The 19,001-nt window shown below is 41.5% G+C and overlaps 1 protein-coding gene across 1 annotated transcript; it reads right to left on the bottom strand.

Annotated features, from left to right (window-relative positions):
• Nucleotides 1-579: 579 nt before the first annotated feature.
• LOC121453604 (glyceraldehyde-3-phosphate dehydrogenase-like) lies at nt 580-1,575 on the bottom strand. Its single transcript, XM_041660483.1, has one exon. It carries the CDS (start codon nt 1,573-1,575, stop codon nt 580-582), a length of 996 nt encoding a protein of 331 aa, XP_041516417.1.
• Nucleotides 1,576-19,001: the final 17,426 nt, after the last annotated feature.

The raw sequence follows: 19,001 nt of genomic DNA, 5'->3' as shown, positions 1-19,001 counted from the left end.
CTTACTGGCTGGGGAGACTTTGTAGTGTAATAAGCAATTCAGATAAACATGGATGTAGAAGACAAGCGTTTTAGTCTAGAACCCCTTCTGCATCTGTATTAGAGGGACGTCGTCCAGAAACTGAAGTGTTTAGTTAGATTGGTGGCCACTTTGAGAACCTGTGAAGTGGCAGAGCGGTCCCTGCAGTGCTTGCGGCTGGTGAGTCAGGACAGCATTCAGAGACCTAGGCAGTCTATCGCCCTCAAGTGCAGATAATTAGCCTTGCATTTCCCCTCCAGAGCTGAGCTGCATGGTTACATGCTTCATAATAGAACATCCATTTCAAAAGAGTACATTTCATTTTGATTTACATAGCAAAAGTTTTCACAAATTAATTTTTTAAGAGGGGTGCAATGAACTTTATTGATGGTATTCAAGAGAGTAGGGCTCCCTAAGCCCCCACCTGCTATTCTGGGGGTCTGGGATGGAAACTGTGAAGATGCTCAGTGTCAAGGGTTAGTTAGGCCAGGGACTGCTCAGCAGCCAAGGACCTCTCTCTTGCTGTGTCCTTGCTGGGATGGGTGGTCCAGGGCGGGCTTCTTACTCCTTGGAGGCCATGTAGGCCATGAGGTCCACCACTCTGTTGCTGTAGCCGAATTCATTGTCGTACCAGGAAATGAGCTTTACAAAGTTGCCATTGAGAGCAATGCCAGCCCCAGCATCGAAGGTGGAAGAGTGGGAGTCACTGTTAAAGTCACAGGAGATGACCTGGTCCTCAGTGTAGCCCAGGATGCCCTTTAGTGGGCCCTCGGATGCCTGCTTCACCACCTTCTTGATGTCATCATACTTGGCAGCTTTCTTCAGGCGGCATGTCAGATCGACGACGGACACATTGGAGGTAGGACCGCAGAAGGCCATACCCGTGAGCTTCCTGTTCAGCTCTGGGATGACTTTGCCCACAGCCTTGGCAGCGCCAGTGGACGCAGGGATGATGTTCTGGGCAGCACCACGGCCATTTCGCCACAGCTTCCCAGAGGGGCCATCCACAGTTTTCTGGGTGGCCGTGATGGCATGGACTGTTGTCATGAGTCCTTCCACAATGCCAAAGTTGTCATGGATGACCTTGGCCAAGGGAGCTAAGCAGTTGGTGGTGCAGGAAGCGTTGCTGACAATCTTGAGGGAATTGTCATACTTGTCATGGTTCACACCCATCACAAACATGGGGGCATCAGCAGAAGGGGCGGAGATGATGACCCTCTTGGCCCCACCCTTCAAGTGGGCCTTCTCCATGGTGGTGAAGACACCAGTAGACTCCACAACATACTTGGCGCCGGCATCCCCCCATTTGACGTTGGCGGGATCTCGCTCCTGGAAGATGGTGATGGCCTTCCCGTTGATGACAAGCTTCCCATTCTCAGCCTTAACTGTGCCTTTGAACTTGCCATGGGTGGAGTCATACTGGAACATGTAGACCATGTAGTTGAGGTCGATGAAAGGGTCATTGATGGCAACAATGTCCACTTTGCCAGAAGTGAAGGCAGTCCTGGTAACCAGGCGTCCAATACGGCCAAATCCATTCACTCTGACCTTCACCATTATGTCTCTGGAACGAGACTGGCACTGCGCGAAAAGAAGCGGCCATCTCTAGAACAGGGAAGAGCAGAGAGCCTTCACAAATTAATTTAAAAAAGAAATCGAACTCTAAGTTCCTTCTTAACTCTTTCCTGACCTACCTGTATGTTCCAAAGTCCAAAAGGTAGAAAACAAGATTTTTTTTCTTTTTACTTTTTATTTCTTTAGTAATTGTTGGTGTTCAGTAAATATGTTTTCTTTTGGCTATAGTATGAAGAGTTTTGTTTGCTTGTTTTTGACTTGTTTCAAATACCACTTTTATCACCATGGCCTTAAAATATATACCCCAAACAGAGAAGAGAAAGGTTCAGATTTTGGAAGCAGATTTAGCCGATGTAAATTTATTCTAGTTCCCCATCTTTCCCAACTCCAAGTGTGTAAGCCACTGGGTTAAACACGTGCTATTCCAGTCTGCATTCCCTTTGAATGGCATTATTATCATTGTTTCTCGCTGTCTCAAATTTTACAATATGCTTGGTGCTGTGGAAGACATTAAAAAGACACAGCTCTTGCCTTGGGGCTTGCACTCAAATAGGCAAACAAAATGTATTTAAGAAGAGGTAGACTGATCGCTGAGATGCAATTTCCCAGGTGTCTGTATTTGTACTTTGGGTTCATTTGTCTTTTAACCAGCTGTTGGCTAAATCAATCTTGAACTTTTCCTTCAGAACAATGACATAAATGATAAGAGCTCAGAAGAAAACATGAGCCTTAAGGGGCAGACCACAGAGCCGAATGGCCCAGGAACCTGGATTTGGAAGTTTCTGGGCTTCTGAATTGTACTCTTTATTCAGGCCTCTTTCATTGATTCAAGCTGTTTGTAGCAGATGTGTTCAACTTTTATTTTTTGGCTTCTCTGGGCCACATTGGACAAAGAAATATTGTCTGGGGACACACATGACTCCTTGACTGTGAAGTTAGTCATCAATTAGGATCAGAACCTGGTGCTGAGGAGAAGGCTCAGTGGGTAGAGGGCTTGATGGGCAAGCAGGAGGACCCAAGTTCAGATCTCCACACCAATGTAAGACCGCCATGCAGCGCACATTTATCACGCAGTGTTGGCGGCACAGAGGCAAGAGGGTCCCCAGAGCTCAGCAGCCAATCAATCTAAGCGAGCCAGTGAGCTCCAGTGAGAGATTCTCTCTCAAAAATAAGAAAGAGTACAATAGAGAAAGCCTCTGGACATTAACTACACATACACACTCTCTCTCTCTCTCACACACACACACACAGAGGAACATGTATATCACACATACATACACACACACACACAGGGCCATGTACACATGCATACACATATTCATATACAAACACATAAAATCATGCACAGAAACATGAACACATGCATACAACACACACACACCCAATCACATGAATGCATGCATACTCACACATAAACAAAAATTAGAACATGAGGATTTTGTTTTGTTTTATTTGCTTATGTATATAAGTATTTTTGTGGTTTTTTTTTTTTTTTTTTTTTTTTTGCTTTTTTGAGACGGGTTTCTCTTTGTAGCTTTGGAGCCTGTCCTGGAACTTGCTATGTATACCAGGCTGGACTTGAACTCACCGATTTCCATCTGCTTCTGCCTCACAAGGCCTGGGATTAAAGACATGCACCACCAAAGATCAGACATGAGGGTTCACGGCCATTTTTCAAGCATTTCAAGTCAGTCATTTACTAACGAATGTTTGCATTCTAAATTATATTTTATGGATTGGTGTGTATCTATGTGTGTGTGGGGTATTGAACTCACATTGTTTGACTTGGAGGCAAGTGTCTTTACTGCTGAGCTGCCTCACTTGCCCTACTATCAAATGTTTTATTATTCACTGGTTCTTTTTTTTTTTTTTACAGTTTGAGATACTCATTTGTACATTATTTAGGAAAACCTTTATTTTATGAATATATTACCCTCAAGTTTAATTAATTTACAAAACAAAATGAAAATGCAAAAATGCTATATGTTTTACTGTTGGTGAGTATGTGCAGATTTTTCCTCATACAGACATAGAGTAGAAAAAAACATTTCTATTTTGCAAATTATCTTACTGATTGCAGAGAGTGTGGTGTGTGTGTGTGTGTGCGTGCATGTGTGTAAACATGCAGAAGGACCTTTCTCTTAGACATCTAAAGACCATGTATACTCAGTTTTGAATGACACCAGACACCTGTCTCTGGGAGTAGGCAGCACCCAGGAAGCACCGAGGACTGCAGGTGCTTGCTTCGTAAGGATGCAAAGATGTCCAGACTACAGGCAGATTGACAGTCACTTCCCCACGCTGACGCCAGCAGTCTCCATTGCATTTGGTCAGCAGTGTGTTTAGGTGCATGAAGGGGCGCCTCGCCAGCTTCCCCATCAGTGTAAAAGACTTAAGCATGCAGAGCCATGCGTATTTCCATCTTGGTTTCTGGAGTGCCTTTTTAATTGCTCTTTCTCATCGCATGCAGCAGTGTGGTATGCCCTTCCAGATGGCCCACACAAATGCTCTCTCATACTGCACTCACTCTTTGCATGTCAAGCATCTCTGGGACCACATACACCACCAATTAGCATCTTATATTCATTTGACAGCAAGGATCCTGCAACGTTTTATACAGTTTCCTTTGATAAAATTTGCATGTCGTGATATTCTTTCTTCTTAAGAGATGGGATTGTGATTGTGGAATTTTCCTTCTAACTCCCCCCTTCCCCCCAGATGCTTGCCCCTCACTATGAGGCAATGTTTTATCTGGATTTTAGCAGTAGTGTCCTCTTGATATTTATGGAAGCTGGTGAGAACATGCTCGTGTGCTTGCCAACGCACAGTGTAAATATTTACTGATACTCCAGTAGCCCATGTTTCTGTGGGGTTCCTCTCTGTAGTGTCTAGATCATGAATCCCCTTGACTGATGCAAAAATTTGATTCTGATACCCTTTCCAAAGTCATCCTATCCAGGCTTCCTTCCTTATTTTGAGCTCTGTGATAGGCATTTGATAATGGGAAAATTGCATGCCAACACCAGTCGTGAGGAACCATCTTTTTTTTTATTTATTAAATTTTTTAAAAAATACCAATCCAAGTTCCCACTCCCTCCTTTCCTTCCACCTTCACACACCCTCCAACCACACCCTCATCTAATCCTCAGAGGGGGTAAGGCACATTGCCCTGTGGAAGGTCCAAGACCCTCCCTACTATATCTAGGCTGAGCAAGGTATATATCCAAAGAGAATAGGATTCCATAAAGCCAGCACATGCAGTAGGGGTAAATCCTGGTGCCACTGCCAGTGGTCCCTCAGTCTGCCCCAGCCATACTACTGTCAACCACATTCAGAGGAACTAATTTGGTCCTATGCTTGTTTCTTCCCTGTTTGGCTGGAATTGGTGAGCTTCCATTAACTCAGGAAAACTGTTTCAGTGTGTGAACCCATCATGGTCTTGACCTCCTTGCTCATATTCTCAATCCTTCCACTCTTCAACTGGACTTTGGGAGCTCAGTCCAGTGCTCTGATGTGGGTCTCTGCCTCTGCCTCCATCAGTCGCTGGATGAAGGCTCTATGGTGATATTTAAGATAACCATCAGTCTGATTACAGGGCAAGTCAAGATTGGGCTCCCTCTCCTCTATTGCCCCGGGGTCCTAGGTGGGGCCATCCTTTTGGATTCCTGGGAATTTCTCTACAGCCAGGTTTCTGCTAACCCTATAATGGCTCCCTCAATCAAAATATCTCTCTCCTTGCTCTCATCTCTGTCCTTCCTCCATCTCGACCATCCTGTTCCCTTACATTCTCCTCTACCATCCCCTCTTCCTCCACCCCCATGCTCCCAACCCTGCCAGTCAATCCTGTGATCCCCAGGACCCACGTAAAAAAGATAACCGTGATGGTACAAACTTACTTGTAATTCTGGCTTTGAGTATACAGAAACAGGAGAATTTTTGGGGCTCATTCGCCAGATAGCTAGTCTGCTTGACCAGTTACAGGCCAGAGAGATTTCCTCTATCGATGAAATACCACTCAAGGCTGACCTCTGCCTCCCTACCTCCCATACTCCTAATCTACTAATATACAAAAGAAGCAAATGCATAGAAAGATCAAATTGCACCTGAGGGAAGATGGCAAGTAGCTTTAATGACATTTCCAGTATGACCAACTCTGACTTTTCACAGAGCAGGGAGGTAGAATGCACAGAACCCCGCTGCCATGTTTTTTACAATCCCATTTATGTGCTGTATAGGTACTTCAGATTTCACAACCTCATTACCAGGATCTTTGAGATGCGTTCTGCCCTAACTGAGTGATATTCCTCACAGCTTAGTTCCTCAGCCAAGGGCCTGGAATAATCAGAAATTCTTCCAATTCTTTTATCCTCCTTTCAGAAGTCAGCCATTAAGTTCAATTCTACTGTGTATTTCTCCAGTCAGTTCAATTAGTGCCATTGCCTTCTCTCGGGCTGAGCTCACACCTCAATTCCTGAAAAGCCCCTATGACCTCACACTGCCCTTTTTGCTGCCTTCATGTTGTATACACTCATCCCTTGGTATCTACAGGGAATAGGTACCAGGACTTGAGGGTGCAATCTGCAAATATTCGAGTCCCTTATTTTGATCCACAATGTTTGGATACAACCTATGAATGGTTTGCTTATTTGTTTATTTATGCATCTGGGGATTGGAAGCAGGGCATCACACTTGCTAAGCACATGCTTACCCCTCAGCTAACAACCACCATACCCACCCAACTCTAGACTCCTAATAATGTATAATACAATATAAATACATATCATGCTATATTTATTATGAGATAATGAGAAGGAAAGATTACATATGTTTGATACAGACACAATTAAGTATATTTTCTGGGGTCTGTCTGGAGAGATGGCTCAACAGTTGAGAGCACTGGCTGCTCTTCCAGAGGATCCAGGTTTAGTTCCCAGCACCCCCATAGCTCACCACCATCTCCAATTCCAGATCTAGGGTTTCACTGCCTTCTTCTAACCTCCACAGGCAAAAGAATGCATGCAGTGCACAAAAATATATGCAGGCAAAATATCTACACTCATAAAATTTAAAACTTAAACAAAATTCTGCCTGCAATTGGTTGTATCTGAAGATTCAGAACTTATATAAGAGTCAATTGGAGTAGACTCCTAATTCATCTTGTGTTGGTTTTCTGTTGTACTTGGAATACAGCTCAACTGAGGTTTCCAAAGCATATGAGTCCCTATAAGCCCTGGCTCTCCAGTGCTCCTCTGATGCTTGGCACACACAGGTAAGGCCTCACCAGACTGCTGCTGGATGGAGCCTTTGGTTCAGAACACTTTTTGGTTTTCTCCTACCTTGAGCAGTTTGCGCTTGTCTTGTGATGTGGGATTTCCCTCTGTATGCTGTGATTACCACTGATTAATAAAGAAACTGATTTGGACCTATAGCAAGGTAAAACTTAGATAGGCGGGGAAAACTAAACTGAATGCTGGGAGGAAGAAGGCAGAGTCAGAGAGAAACCATGTAGTCCTGCCAGAGACAGATGCTGGTGTAGTAATATGAGCGGTGGGGCTGCATCCCCAGCACCCCGGCCGCCTGCTAGCTTATGCTCCGAAATAATTACACGGACACTGTATTCTTTTAAACACTGCTTGGCCCATTAGCTCTAGCCCTTACTGGCTAATTCTGATATCCCGGCCAACCCATCTCTAATAAACTGTGTAGCACTGGTCTTACCGGGAAAGATTCAGCATGTCTGACCTGGTGGCTTGCTTCAGCGTGTGCGTCTGCCCGGGAGAGGGGAGCATGGCGTATCTTCTGAGCTCACTTCCTCTTCCTCCCAGCATTCTGTTCTGTTTACTCCTTCCACCTATGTTTTAACCTATGAGGGCCAACCAAGCAGTTTCTTTATTTAATTAACCAATGACCTTCCTCCATCATGCTGGAACTTTAGCCGGTAAGCCACAGCCATGTGACAATACACAGATTAATAGAAATGGTCTAAATTAAGTTGTAAGAGTTAGCCAATAAGAAGCTAGAGCTAATGGGCCAAGCAGTGTTTTAATTAATTCAGTTTCTGTGTGATTATTTCAGGGCTAAGTGGCCAGGCACTCATTAGTGGCCTTCCTCCTCCAGCCTTGTCCTCTGCACAGAAAGTTCCTCTTTCTTGTTCTTTAGTTTTCTTTCTACTTATTTATTTTTTGTGGTAATACTTTGTTTGTGCTGTAACAAATAAAGCTTGTCTGAAGATCAGAGTGCAGAGCCAACCACACTGGTTAACCATAGAGGCCAGGCATTGGTGGTACACACCAGGTGGATCTCTGTGAGTTCAAGGCCACCCTGGGCTACAGGAGATTGAATCAGTCTAAAACAGAAACAGATCAAAGTTGTGGTGGCTTATACCTTTAATCCCAGCATTAGGGTGGTGGAGACAGGAAGTGATATGATGGGGTGGAGAGAGGAATATAAGGCAGGAGGAAGTAGGAGTTCAGGGTTCAGTCCAAGGTTTTGGAGGGAAAGCATTCAGTCTGAGGATTCACAAAGATAGAATCTTGCCTAGTTTGGTCTGAGGATTCGGTAGAGATAAAAGGTCCTTCTACTGTCTGGATCTTTTACTTGTCTGATCTTTTAGCGGTTGTCCCGATATCTGACTCCAGGTTTTTATTATTAAGAACAATTAGAATTCACACTACATTTTTTTTCTGAGATAGGATTTCACTGTGAAGCCTAGGTTGATTTGGATCTCTAGATATTTGTGGGAATTCAGATGTGTGCCACCATGCCCAGACTCCTTGCTACTTCTCTTAATTTCTCTTTCTCTTTCCTTCTTTCCTCCTTTCCTTCATTCCTTTCTTCCTGCCTTTCTTTCTTTTGCCTTTTCTTATTTTTCCAAAGAGGCCTTTTAGGGGTACTTTAGCAAAGCAAACTCTCCCCTTACATTCTGTGATGGAACTCAGCTTATTTCCCTCTAACCATCAATTAAATACTAGAAATATTTTGACTATTTATTCTATTATTTGCCTGTTGACAGTCTATGCTTTATTGTTTAAGAAAAACAATGTATTCAAAGACAAGGATGTATTTAATTTCCATTCCTGACACTTTACATAGAACCTGGCACAGAAGTTACTAGGAATATAATTGCTCAATGAATGTCTCCAATGAGCTTCTTTTGCTTTTCTAATTTTATTTTATATGCATGGGTGTTTAGTCTGAATACATGTCTGTGTACTATGTGTGAGCCTGGTGCCCACAGAGGCCAGAAAAGGCATCAGCTCTGAAACTGGAGTTACAGATTATTGTGAGCTGCCATGTTGTTGATGGGAATTGAATGTGAGTCCTCTGGCAAGTACAGTCAGTGCCCAGTGCTCTTAACTGCTGAGCCATCTCTCCAGTCCCTCCACTGAGTTATTATGAAAGTAGTTGAGTGGGTATATGGTGTGTGTGTGTGTGTGTGTGTGTGTGTGTGTGTGTGTGCTCGCGCGTGCATGCTGTGCATGTAATAGAGTCTAACTGGTGGTAGGAGAAGAGAGAGGAAGACTTACTCCAGCACTATGGAAAGTCAGAAGTCAGGGCCCCAGCCCAGGACCAATGCACATGACCTGCAGATCTGAAATCAGAGGCTTGCTGTTCACAACCCTAGCAGTTGCTGGAGATCATTCAAGTGTGTACTGATCGGCACCCAGAAGAGCAGCACAATGTACTCATTGACATAGAAGAGAGAAGAGAAGGCAGCTCCAGGGTAGAACAGTCAATGGATCTTCAAAGCAGTGCAGTCACATGGTGTGACTGGGTCACGTCCCTCTCAGTAAATGGGACAAGCATCCACTTCCACATATACATATACATCCATGGGACTCCTTTGTTCAAATCACTCAGTCCCATGCAACTTAAGTTTAGAAGCAGGAGGAAAGCAAGAAAGCTAAGCAGTGGTTCTCAACTCTCTGAATGCTGCCACCCTTTAATAAAGTTTCTCATGTTGTGGTGACTCCAACCATAAAATTATTTCACTGCTACTCCATAACTGTAATTTTGTTACCGTTATGAATAGTAATGTAGATATCTGATATGTAGGGTACCTGATGTGGCACTCCCAAAGGGGCCACAACCCACAGGTTGAAAAACATTGGCCTAAAAAGGGCACATTCTTCAGATCTGTAGAGTGAAATAAGGTAGCATAGATGGGAACTTGCGTTGTTGCAGGGCTAAGGTTGAGGGAAGGAAGTATATTCTTCAGTGAAATAAAAGCCCTACTCTCTGATCTGGTTAGAACCCAACTTACATGGGTCACAAAGTGAAGTGCGTGAGCTAGGAGACTCAAAATAATGCCCATGCTACGTGCATCTTATTAATACTTGGTACACAATAGGCATTACATCAGCCTACTGTGCGCTGCACCAAAAAACTCACAACACACTTATGAAGTACCTTCGATGACTGCTCTATTTTCATAGCAGGCAGAATTCAGAGAGATTATGTGCTGTGTCCCAGATCAGACCGCAAATGTGAAAAGTAGGATTTAAACCCTGCTCTACTATGTTGTCCATGATGAGACTTAATCAATGGGGACACTTGCCTTCCTCTAGAGAAGGGGAAAAATGTGCAGTGTGCATGCTCCTGTTTATTCATGTGCATGTATGTATGTGTGTGCATGCATGGTGTGTGCATGTATGTGCATGTGTACAGAGACAAAGGTAACTTTTGTTAACTAGGTGTTGTCTACTTTGTTTACTGAGGCAGGTCCTCTCAGTGGTTTGGAACTTGCTGAGTATACTAACTGGCCAGTGACCCCCAGCTGAGATTATAGGTGCATATTGTTGCATGTGGCTGTTTTACATGGATCTCAGGAATGGTCTTAGGCTCTTAGGTTTTCATGGCAAGTGCTTTGCAGACAAAATCACCTCTCTAACCTGCTGTAGTGTTCTTGAGGATGCTGACACCAAGAGGAGTAACTACCATGCAGCAAATAATCAAACATGTTATGCCATAACCAGCTTTACTTCCTTCCTTCCCTTCCTCCTTCCTTCCTTCCTCCCTCCCTCCTTTCTTCCCTTCCTTCCTTCCCCCTTCTTCTCCTTAATTTCTTCTTTCCAGCCTCCTCCCTCCACCCCCTCCCTCCCTCTCCCATCCATTTGCTAGAGACCACCATCTCAGGTCTTTACCCTCTTCTCCTCATTCTGGTCTTAACAGTAGTGTCTGCATTTGAAAATAGAAGTCAAACCAGGTCCTGCTCAATGACCCCTGGAATTTTCGAAAGTCATTTTGTCTTCTCACATAAGCTAGTTTAAAAAAACTATGCATAGTTATTTAAGAGTAAACGTTCTATGGAAGAACCCACACTGTAGCTTTTAAGTTTGGTTCCTACATAAACTCAAGAGGAAATGTTCAAGGAGAACTGTTGCAAAGGAGCCTGAGGTGTTCATTTAAAATTGCAAAAAGAGTAATGTTAATTTTAGATATTATTCAATTTTTAAGGGTCATCAGTAAAACAAAGATGCCCCAGGAAACAGGGAAATGAAAATAAAAGCTGACATGGAAGGGGAAAGCTCACAGGGCCTCACCTATAGACAAAGAACCACGGGCAACTAAGGAATGCTAAGAGAGGGAGAGATATGTCTCCCCAGGGATGAGCCCTGTGCTTGGGGCTAGCTAGCCAACATTAAGTGGTCATCTCTGAAATCATATCTGCACAAGTCATATGAGATAGACAGAGGTTGTATTCATATAATTATATGTGTGTGGATGTGTGTGTACCTAACAATTAAAGAAAAAGATGCCATGATTTATTGCATCATGGCATTCATGAGCTATTGGAAGGAGAAAATGGAGGTAATTGTGCAATCATGTTTTAATTAAAAAGACATATACAGTGTTTAAAAAAAGCAAAATAAGGGTGTGACCTGGATTTGTTCTTGAAACTGTCACTTAGGGGAATTGTCTTGAAGAAGATGTTAGAGGTTTACAGACGCCATTGTTCTTATCACTTCTGCTTCTAGGTAAAATGCAAACCAGAGACAAGCAGGTTTTAAAAACACCACTTTACGTGTGAGATAGGCCAGAACTGTTGAAGCAGATCAGATCTCTCATTTTCATATGCATTTCCACATTTAAAAGCTTCTATTATTGACTCTGTTGAATGCCGTGACTTCTGCAGGCCCATTATGGCTCACTGGATAGCTTTTTATTTTACATTGTATCAATTTGGAGCTTAGAATGTCATGATCTTAATGCAGATAGCAGGTATGCATGGGAGATGAGCATGGAAAAGAAAAAAAACGGAAGATGCACACTCAGTAGAAAATTTTCAAATGTCATCTATGAAGAGCAGAAAAGGGCGGTTCTACTTCCTGGTGTATGTAGGGCACTCCCACAGTGCCAAAGTGCATGGAGGACAGCTTGCTGTTTAAATATTAAAGGAGACCAATTTTCATTATACACTGTGGATCCAAGAGAATAGAACACTTAATTTTATTAATTGAATGAATCTTTAAATCTATACAGGAGTCTGTGAAAATGCCCCCAAAGAGGCTAATCCATGTTGTTGAGAGATGAGACTTCAGAAAAGTCTAGGCACATTTTCTCCACTCTGAGTTTATTCCCACGGGAAGTTACTGCTAAGCCATCTGGGTTGGAACATCTTCTAATCGAACAGAGTTGTTCTATACCTGATGTACAAACATCTAACCCCTGGGCTCTACAAGGGTTGTTAATGCCTGTCATAAGCCCCAGTGAAACAAACAGAGTCAGGATAATAATTTTGTAACCTCGTGTTGACATAACCCATCAGCTTGCTGAAGAGCCCTTCATGTTGAGGAAAGAGAGAAACTATAATGATTTTCAGATACAGTTGACAAGAGACCATTTAGTAAACTTTTATTTTTTTTAACTAACAGTATGCAAGGATGCTGTATTCTAGGCTACTAATAATCTCATCAGAATGCAAAAGCAGCGACTGTGTTATAAAACCAATGATCTGTTATATTCTGCAAGAATTTACAAAAGCCTAATGTCATTTACTACACCATGAGAACCATACTTGGGTAAAAAAATAAAACACAACAGAATTCAAAAACTGATTACAGCTGACGAAAAAATAAACTGTGTGTGAATCCAGTGGTTTGAAGGTGTAACAAAAGGGAAGGCATCTGTGTTTGGGAATGTTTAATTGTGCTGTGTCATTTAGGACCAAGATGGAGTCAGGACATGAGCCAGGGTGCTCTCTGGTCCATGGTCAATACTGAGTATATGTTAGCAGCTCAAATTGTAAGAAACTCGTAGCCTAAAAGAAGTTGTTTTCCTGTTCTAACTCCTGCTTTCTTAGTTGCTCTATCTATCTATCTATCTATCTATCTATCTATCTATCTATCTATCATCTATCTGTCTTAAGTGTAGAGTTCATATGACCTAAAAGAGAGAACATTTATCTAGTGGCATTTGGAGCAACTTCCATTAAAAAGTTCACAATAGGGATCTGTCAGAATTTCTGTGTAGTGGGACCAACAGCAGTTTGTTTTCTTGACCAACTGGTGTCCTGGGATCAGTGGGATGGCACAAGGGATTATTTTTTTTTTTTAACACCATTGGCTTTATGCTCTCAAAGTACTAAGCTCAAGACCTTTGTGGCTCTTTAATTTCATAAAGAACTGAATACATTTCATTTTTCTCTTGACAATCAAATCAAATTCCTCTGCCTTTTATTTAATGATACAAATAAATCCAGACCAATTTTCTGAAAGCTATTTTCTTTCTTTCCTTCATTCCATACAGCAATAATATATCCCATCCAGATATCTAATTCCATTATTATTTATCCATCAATCATTTCTATCTATTCATCCATCACCTATCTGTCTATATGTCCATTATCTCTCTCTATCATCTATCATCCATTTATCTATCCGTTCATCTTCTATCTCTTTCCTCTCTACTAGCTGCCTAGCTATCCATTGTTTTTCTATTATCTATCTATGATAATCTGTCTATCTACCTATCTATCTATCTATGAATGATAAGTATGTCTATCATTATCATAATCTATATAATGTGGAGAGGGGGGGTGAAGAGTCCAAGAATAAGAAAATAAAAATGTAGATTCCAAAAATAAGAATGTGGAAATAAAAAAATATAAAGTTATAAGTCTAGGAATATGAGAACAGACTATCAGCAGATTTCTCAGTAGATCAAGTAAATCACAATGAGCTATTTTCTCAGATGCTTAAGAAACTCCCATAAGCCTAGGTAATTTCATTTTAAAACTGGCTGTACTATTTACAAGGCTGGAGCTTCTCTCTGAAAACTGAGAGTAGTGTCCCGGCCATCCTTGATGAATGACAGATATGAAGTGAGTTAACCTCTAGGAGAAGGAGATACGTGACCTCTGAGTTAGGCACTGTCTCTGTTATGGAAAACTGGCACCATCAACGGGGAGGCATGGGGCTTCAGGTACCACTGCCTGTAGGTACCAGGAGAAACAGTGACCATGGTGCAAACACCTGATTTAACTAATGAGCTCTGATAATGGAGGTTATAAAGTATGGCAGTCTGTATCTGAGTTTTACCTTAAGATAGTGTTAAAAGCTTTCTGCTATCTTCTAAGTTCTCAGCCTAAGAACCAATTATTCTGATTTATCAACCCTCTGATATTACTAGCAGTCCCTTTTTGACTAATTGCTAAAGACACCTGTTTTCTTGCAATTAGTGACTTTCACTGTAATCTACTCTGAAATATATTTCATGATAGCTGCCTAGTTACCCATTGATGTTAGAACTCACTGCCCTCCTTAGGGTCTACATTGACTGACCCACGGGTCTGGGGCAAGATCGTAAAAATTCCTTTTTTCAGAGCTAATGCTTGGTGTCCATACTATAAAAAGTGGGTACATAAATGGCCTTTTGCCACAGCCTAACAAACACCATCTCTGGCTATGGTCTCAGCTAGCTGATTAGCTTCTGTGCCCCCGGTGTTTTTTTTTTTTTGTTTGTTTTTTATTTTTTATTTTTATGTTTGTTTCTGGTTTTCCTGGGATCTGGTTTCTAGAATAAAGTTTGCTTCTGATTTATTAGATTTGGTTGTGTTCTTATCTTTGTGCAACCCCCCTGGACCCAACATTTTGGTGACCCATACAGGGAATCACAAATCTGGTTCTAGGGGATACCCCAGTCTCTGTTTATTAGACTTGGTGGTGTTCCCATGTTTGTGTGACCCCCCTGGACCCAACAGGGGGAATTTCATATTCTTACAGCTGCTGTATTATTTGGAAGATACTGATTAATTCTAGCCTTTTAAAATTAAGTATTTTTGAATCATTAAAAAAAAATCTCTGGAATTGAGGTGGCAGAATGAGATGCACAGTTATTGTTAAAGACTCTTTTGGGTTTTGTTTACTAGCATCCAACAAACTGATTTTTCAAAGTAAACATATTTCTGGATGTCCTTGAGGTATACTTGGTCTTGCAAACATGGAGTCATTTTGAAATGTTGACTAAGACACCTGTAAGACATCTGGCAATAATGAAGATGGAGCCTTAAATGCTTTGGCACTTTATGAATGAGTTATAGCATAGTCACAGATGAGTCATTAAAGCAAATCTCTATTCAATGGGAGTGACCATATTTTTTGATTGCTTGGAAGTTGCACATCCTGGTAGCTGTCAACAAAGAAGCCTGGATCTCTTTTAGTCCCAGTTCCCTCCAGATCAAATGGTTTGAACATTAAATAAAGTTGTACCCAAGAATGGGTTTACTTTCCTGAAATAAGCATAGGTGTTTCTTAGAAGAGGTGGTTGTGTGCATTAAGTTCCTGCATCACCCAGGGCAGCAGTTCAGTGGGAGAGCAGTGCCTTGTCTCGGGGTGCCCTGAGTGATGGGAGAACATTGCAGTTCCTTTCCATAAAAGCAGACCCTTTTCCTTGTCTCCTCAATTAGGGAAAGTAAATTAATCCTCTTGTATGTGCCTACAACACAGTACACATGATTATCTCACATATTCTTAACTATCCTGTAAGTAAGCCTATAAATGTTTGTTTATTGTTTATCCTACCAGATGATCAGATCCACAATAAATAGTATTTCCATTTGCAACATATAGCCGAGGACCTGCCACACAGGTTTCTACTGAATGTTCAGTAAATAAAGAATTATAGGAGAATGTAAAATAAAGCTTCCCAGAAAACTTTTGAACAATAATATTAATAATTCAGTAGATCTGGACTGTTGAACATTTAAGAAAGATGAAGGAATTTTTGACTTCTGGAGGGAAGAAAAACTGTGAAAACATTTTTTTTTTTCAGTCTAAAATGCATGGTATTCCAACTGGAGACTAGATTCTTTTTTTTTTTAAATCCAATAATCAAAAACTTAGACAATGGAAATAAAATGTTTCATGTGATTCTGTGACAAGTATATCCATATGTAATCAAAATTAGCCATTCTTCTGAGGCATGCATTCACCCACATTTGCATATTCACACATGTGTGTATAGACATATGTATTATAGTTCACTCTGTAGATGTTGGTAATCAATCAGAGAGATTCAATGATGTCATATAGTTAAGTGGCAGAGAGAAGAGTGGAACTCTTCAAAGTCACAGTGCTTTTTACTCCGTTACTATTCATGTAAATAGGCAACATTAGCAAATCCTTCTGCATGTTATCACATCCCTTCATCTTTAATGTCTCTAGGAAGCCCCTTTCCTAGGGAGACCTGAGCAGATATGTATTCATTGCAAATAGGGCAGTAACAACAGGTGAAAGAAATGATTTTACCCAGCTTTGGTAAACCAATGAGTTTATTAGGTCATAGATTAGGGGATACTCACAAAATTCTAGGACACCTAGTCAGTTAGGTCATATGAAAAGGCTCACCCAAGTGTGGGTGAGGACTCACGAAAGTGGCATCTCTGGTACCTGATTTTCAGAGTTCCACCGAAGAGTCTCTTCTCTCTCATTTTTTTTTCTGCTAGAGGGGGGGGGGGATAACCACTCAAGTCTTTTAGTTTCCACATGCTTTTTGGAAAGTTTTTGTGAATCTCCCTCCATCCCAGGAGGGAATGTTCAAATCCAGAAGACACACTATACAGAATAGGTCTATACTTTAGTGCACAGCGTGTTGTCTTCTAGCTTCTGCCTGTGTCTTACCCTTTAGAACATTTTGAGACTATGGAGAGTGAATCCCCTGGTTCTGAAATTATGTGCACCATCATAGAACTGATAAGGAAGACAATGTCATTTTGGTGGTGGTGAAATCACAATCAACAACCTGATCCAAAATGAGTACTATGGAATAATAAACTCCCAAGGACCCTGGTTTCTGATGCCATCCATACACATGCCTCTCCTACGAAAAATTTAAAAATATAATGAAAACATAGCATCTCAGTTACTGTTGATATGATACAATCCCCGACAAAAGGAACCTTAAGAAGGAGTTTATTGTGGTTCATAGTTCCAGGGTACAGTCAACCACAGTGGGGAAGGCATCGTGGCAGAAACAAGACCACATTGCACCCACAGTTAGGAAGTAGAGGAAGATGAGTGTTGCTGCCCAGCTATTTTTCTCCTTTTCACTCCACCCAGAACCCCAGCCTGCAGAATGATGCTGCCCACAATTCAGTTGGGTTTTTCCACTGTGACCTAATCAAGTTGATCCCTTGAAGGGAAGTTCAGAATATAACATTGTCACAGGTATGCCTTTATGCTTGTCTCCTATATGATTCTAGATCCTGTCAGGTTGAAAATCAATATTAACCATCACAGGTATGTTCCTTGGAATATTGTTTAAGGTGCATAGAGAAACTGGAAGGTGGAGCAGAGGAAACATAAACAAACATCTCTTAAGTTTCATCAACGTATGAAGAGGATAAAGTGGGACTGGGGAGTGGTGGGAGTTGCTGATGTTGATAATGATGATGGCAAGAGAGGGCCACACCTTCACACAGTACGTTTCTGTCGGAAACCTTTAGTTCACATCTATATAGCATCTTCCTTCTGGCAGTTAGGATGCATGTGCAGGGTTACACTTTGGTTTCTGCCGTGTACGAGTCTGGCTCCTTGTGATTGTAGGTGTTAGATTCACAAGGATGAGGATGTGACCATGGTACCCGCCATCATTTATTCCCCGAGGGAAGGCGAGTCTGGCTGTCTTCTGTTAGAAAACATATTCTTCACTGAATGAGTTCATTTTAGCTGTCAAATGTGGAGTATCTAAGCATCACTGTTTGTATGCAACATTGCCAGTAGAATGCCCACCCACCTCCTCTGGGGATAAGAATCCCCAGTAGGGGGAAAAGGCAGCTTCCAAGTGAGTGAAGCAGCTGTTGTTTTACACAGAAATGTCAAACGCACAAGCAGATTTCTCATCACCAATTGGTGGTGTCATGGCCAGTGAAATACTTTGTGATTTTGTGTGCCTTGAGGACCAGCAACTGGTGTTATGTGGTCTAAGTCATAAATATTATAAACTTTATCTGGAAAGTGAGCCAGTGACTAGGATTTATCTTATTGTTTGCTGCCAATTTGACATGGGAGGTGTGGCAAGCCAGCAAGAGCTACTTTAACACGTACTTTTGAAAATTTGAAATGACAGTGTTATCTTTTATTTTCTTTTTGTTAGTAGTTAAGTGAATATAATTGTACTAAGCAACTGAATATAAAGAATTATTCTGCTTTAGTTGGGCCTGGCAGCACTTCCAGTAATCCCAACTACTCTAGAAGCTGAGGGTCACTAGTTCAAGGCCTCCCTGAATCAAGAGTTAGTTCAATACTGTTGGGGAACACTAACTGAGATTCTGTTGAAGATAAAAAATAACAAAACTATATGGAAATGTAGTTCAGGGATAAGCACTGGGTTAGCACATTTTTTTTTTTGGTACTACAAAAAGGGAAAAAGTATGCTAATTTAAAATTGATCTATTTCTTGGACATAAAATATTACCATTTTCCCAAATAACTACAAAACCCACAGACATCTACAAGATTTTTTCCAAATGCAAAAAAAAAAACAGAAGCTTTATGCTATGTGTATGAGAGCCTTCCACTTACTTGTGTATCATCTTATACCATTAAAACTTATCTATGGATCTCCACAACCATCTGCCATCCAACAACGACCAATAGGGACTTCTGTGTTTGACTGAAGTGCCCTGTGTTTGACATCATAGGAAACTAAAGGAACACAGTTTTATTCTATGCTTTCTAGAAGCTTCCATCTTTGGACATCTCATTTCTTCTGTGAAGAAAAGTGAGCTGCCTCATCTCTGTGGTATTTTTGAAACAAAGGAGATGGACTAATGCAACTTCCTTTCCCATCTATGAAGATGAAGCATTAGCTGCACCATATGTATGAGGCTAAAACCTAGACCTCCTCTAGGACAAATGCCTGGTCATGTACAATGTCAATGAAATACATCGAGTTGACTCTAAAATGTT

This window comes from Microtus oregoni, unplaced genomic scaffold (assembly GCF_018167655.1).
Source record: "Microtus oregoni isolate MIOR12 unplaced genomic scaffold, Mior012 000011F_ref0000422, whole genome shotgun sequence".
NCBI lineage: Eukaryota > Metazoa > Chordata > Mammalia > Rodentia > Cricetidae > Microtus > Microtus oregoni.
This window is presented reverse-complemented; position numbering and strand designations above follow the sequence as displayed.

Excerpts from the sequence above, each read along its gene's own strand:
- LOC121453604 (XM_041660483.1), bottom strand. The coding sequence starts at position 1,575 with ATGGTGAAGGTCAGAGTGAATGGATTTGGCCGTATTGGACGCCTGGTT.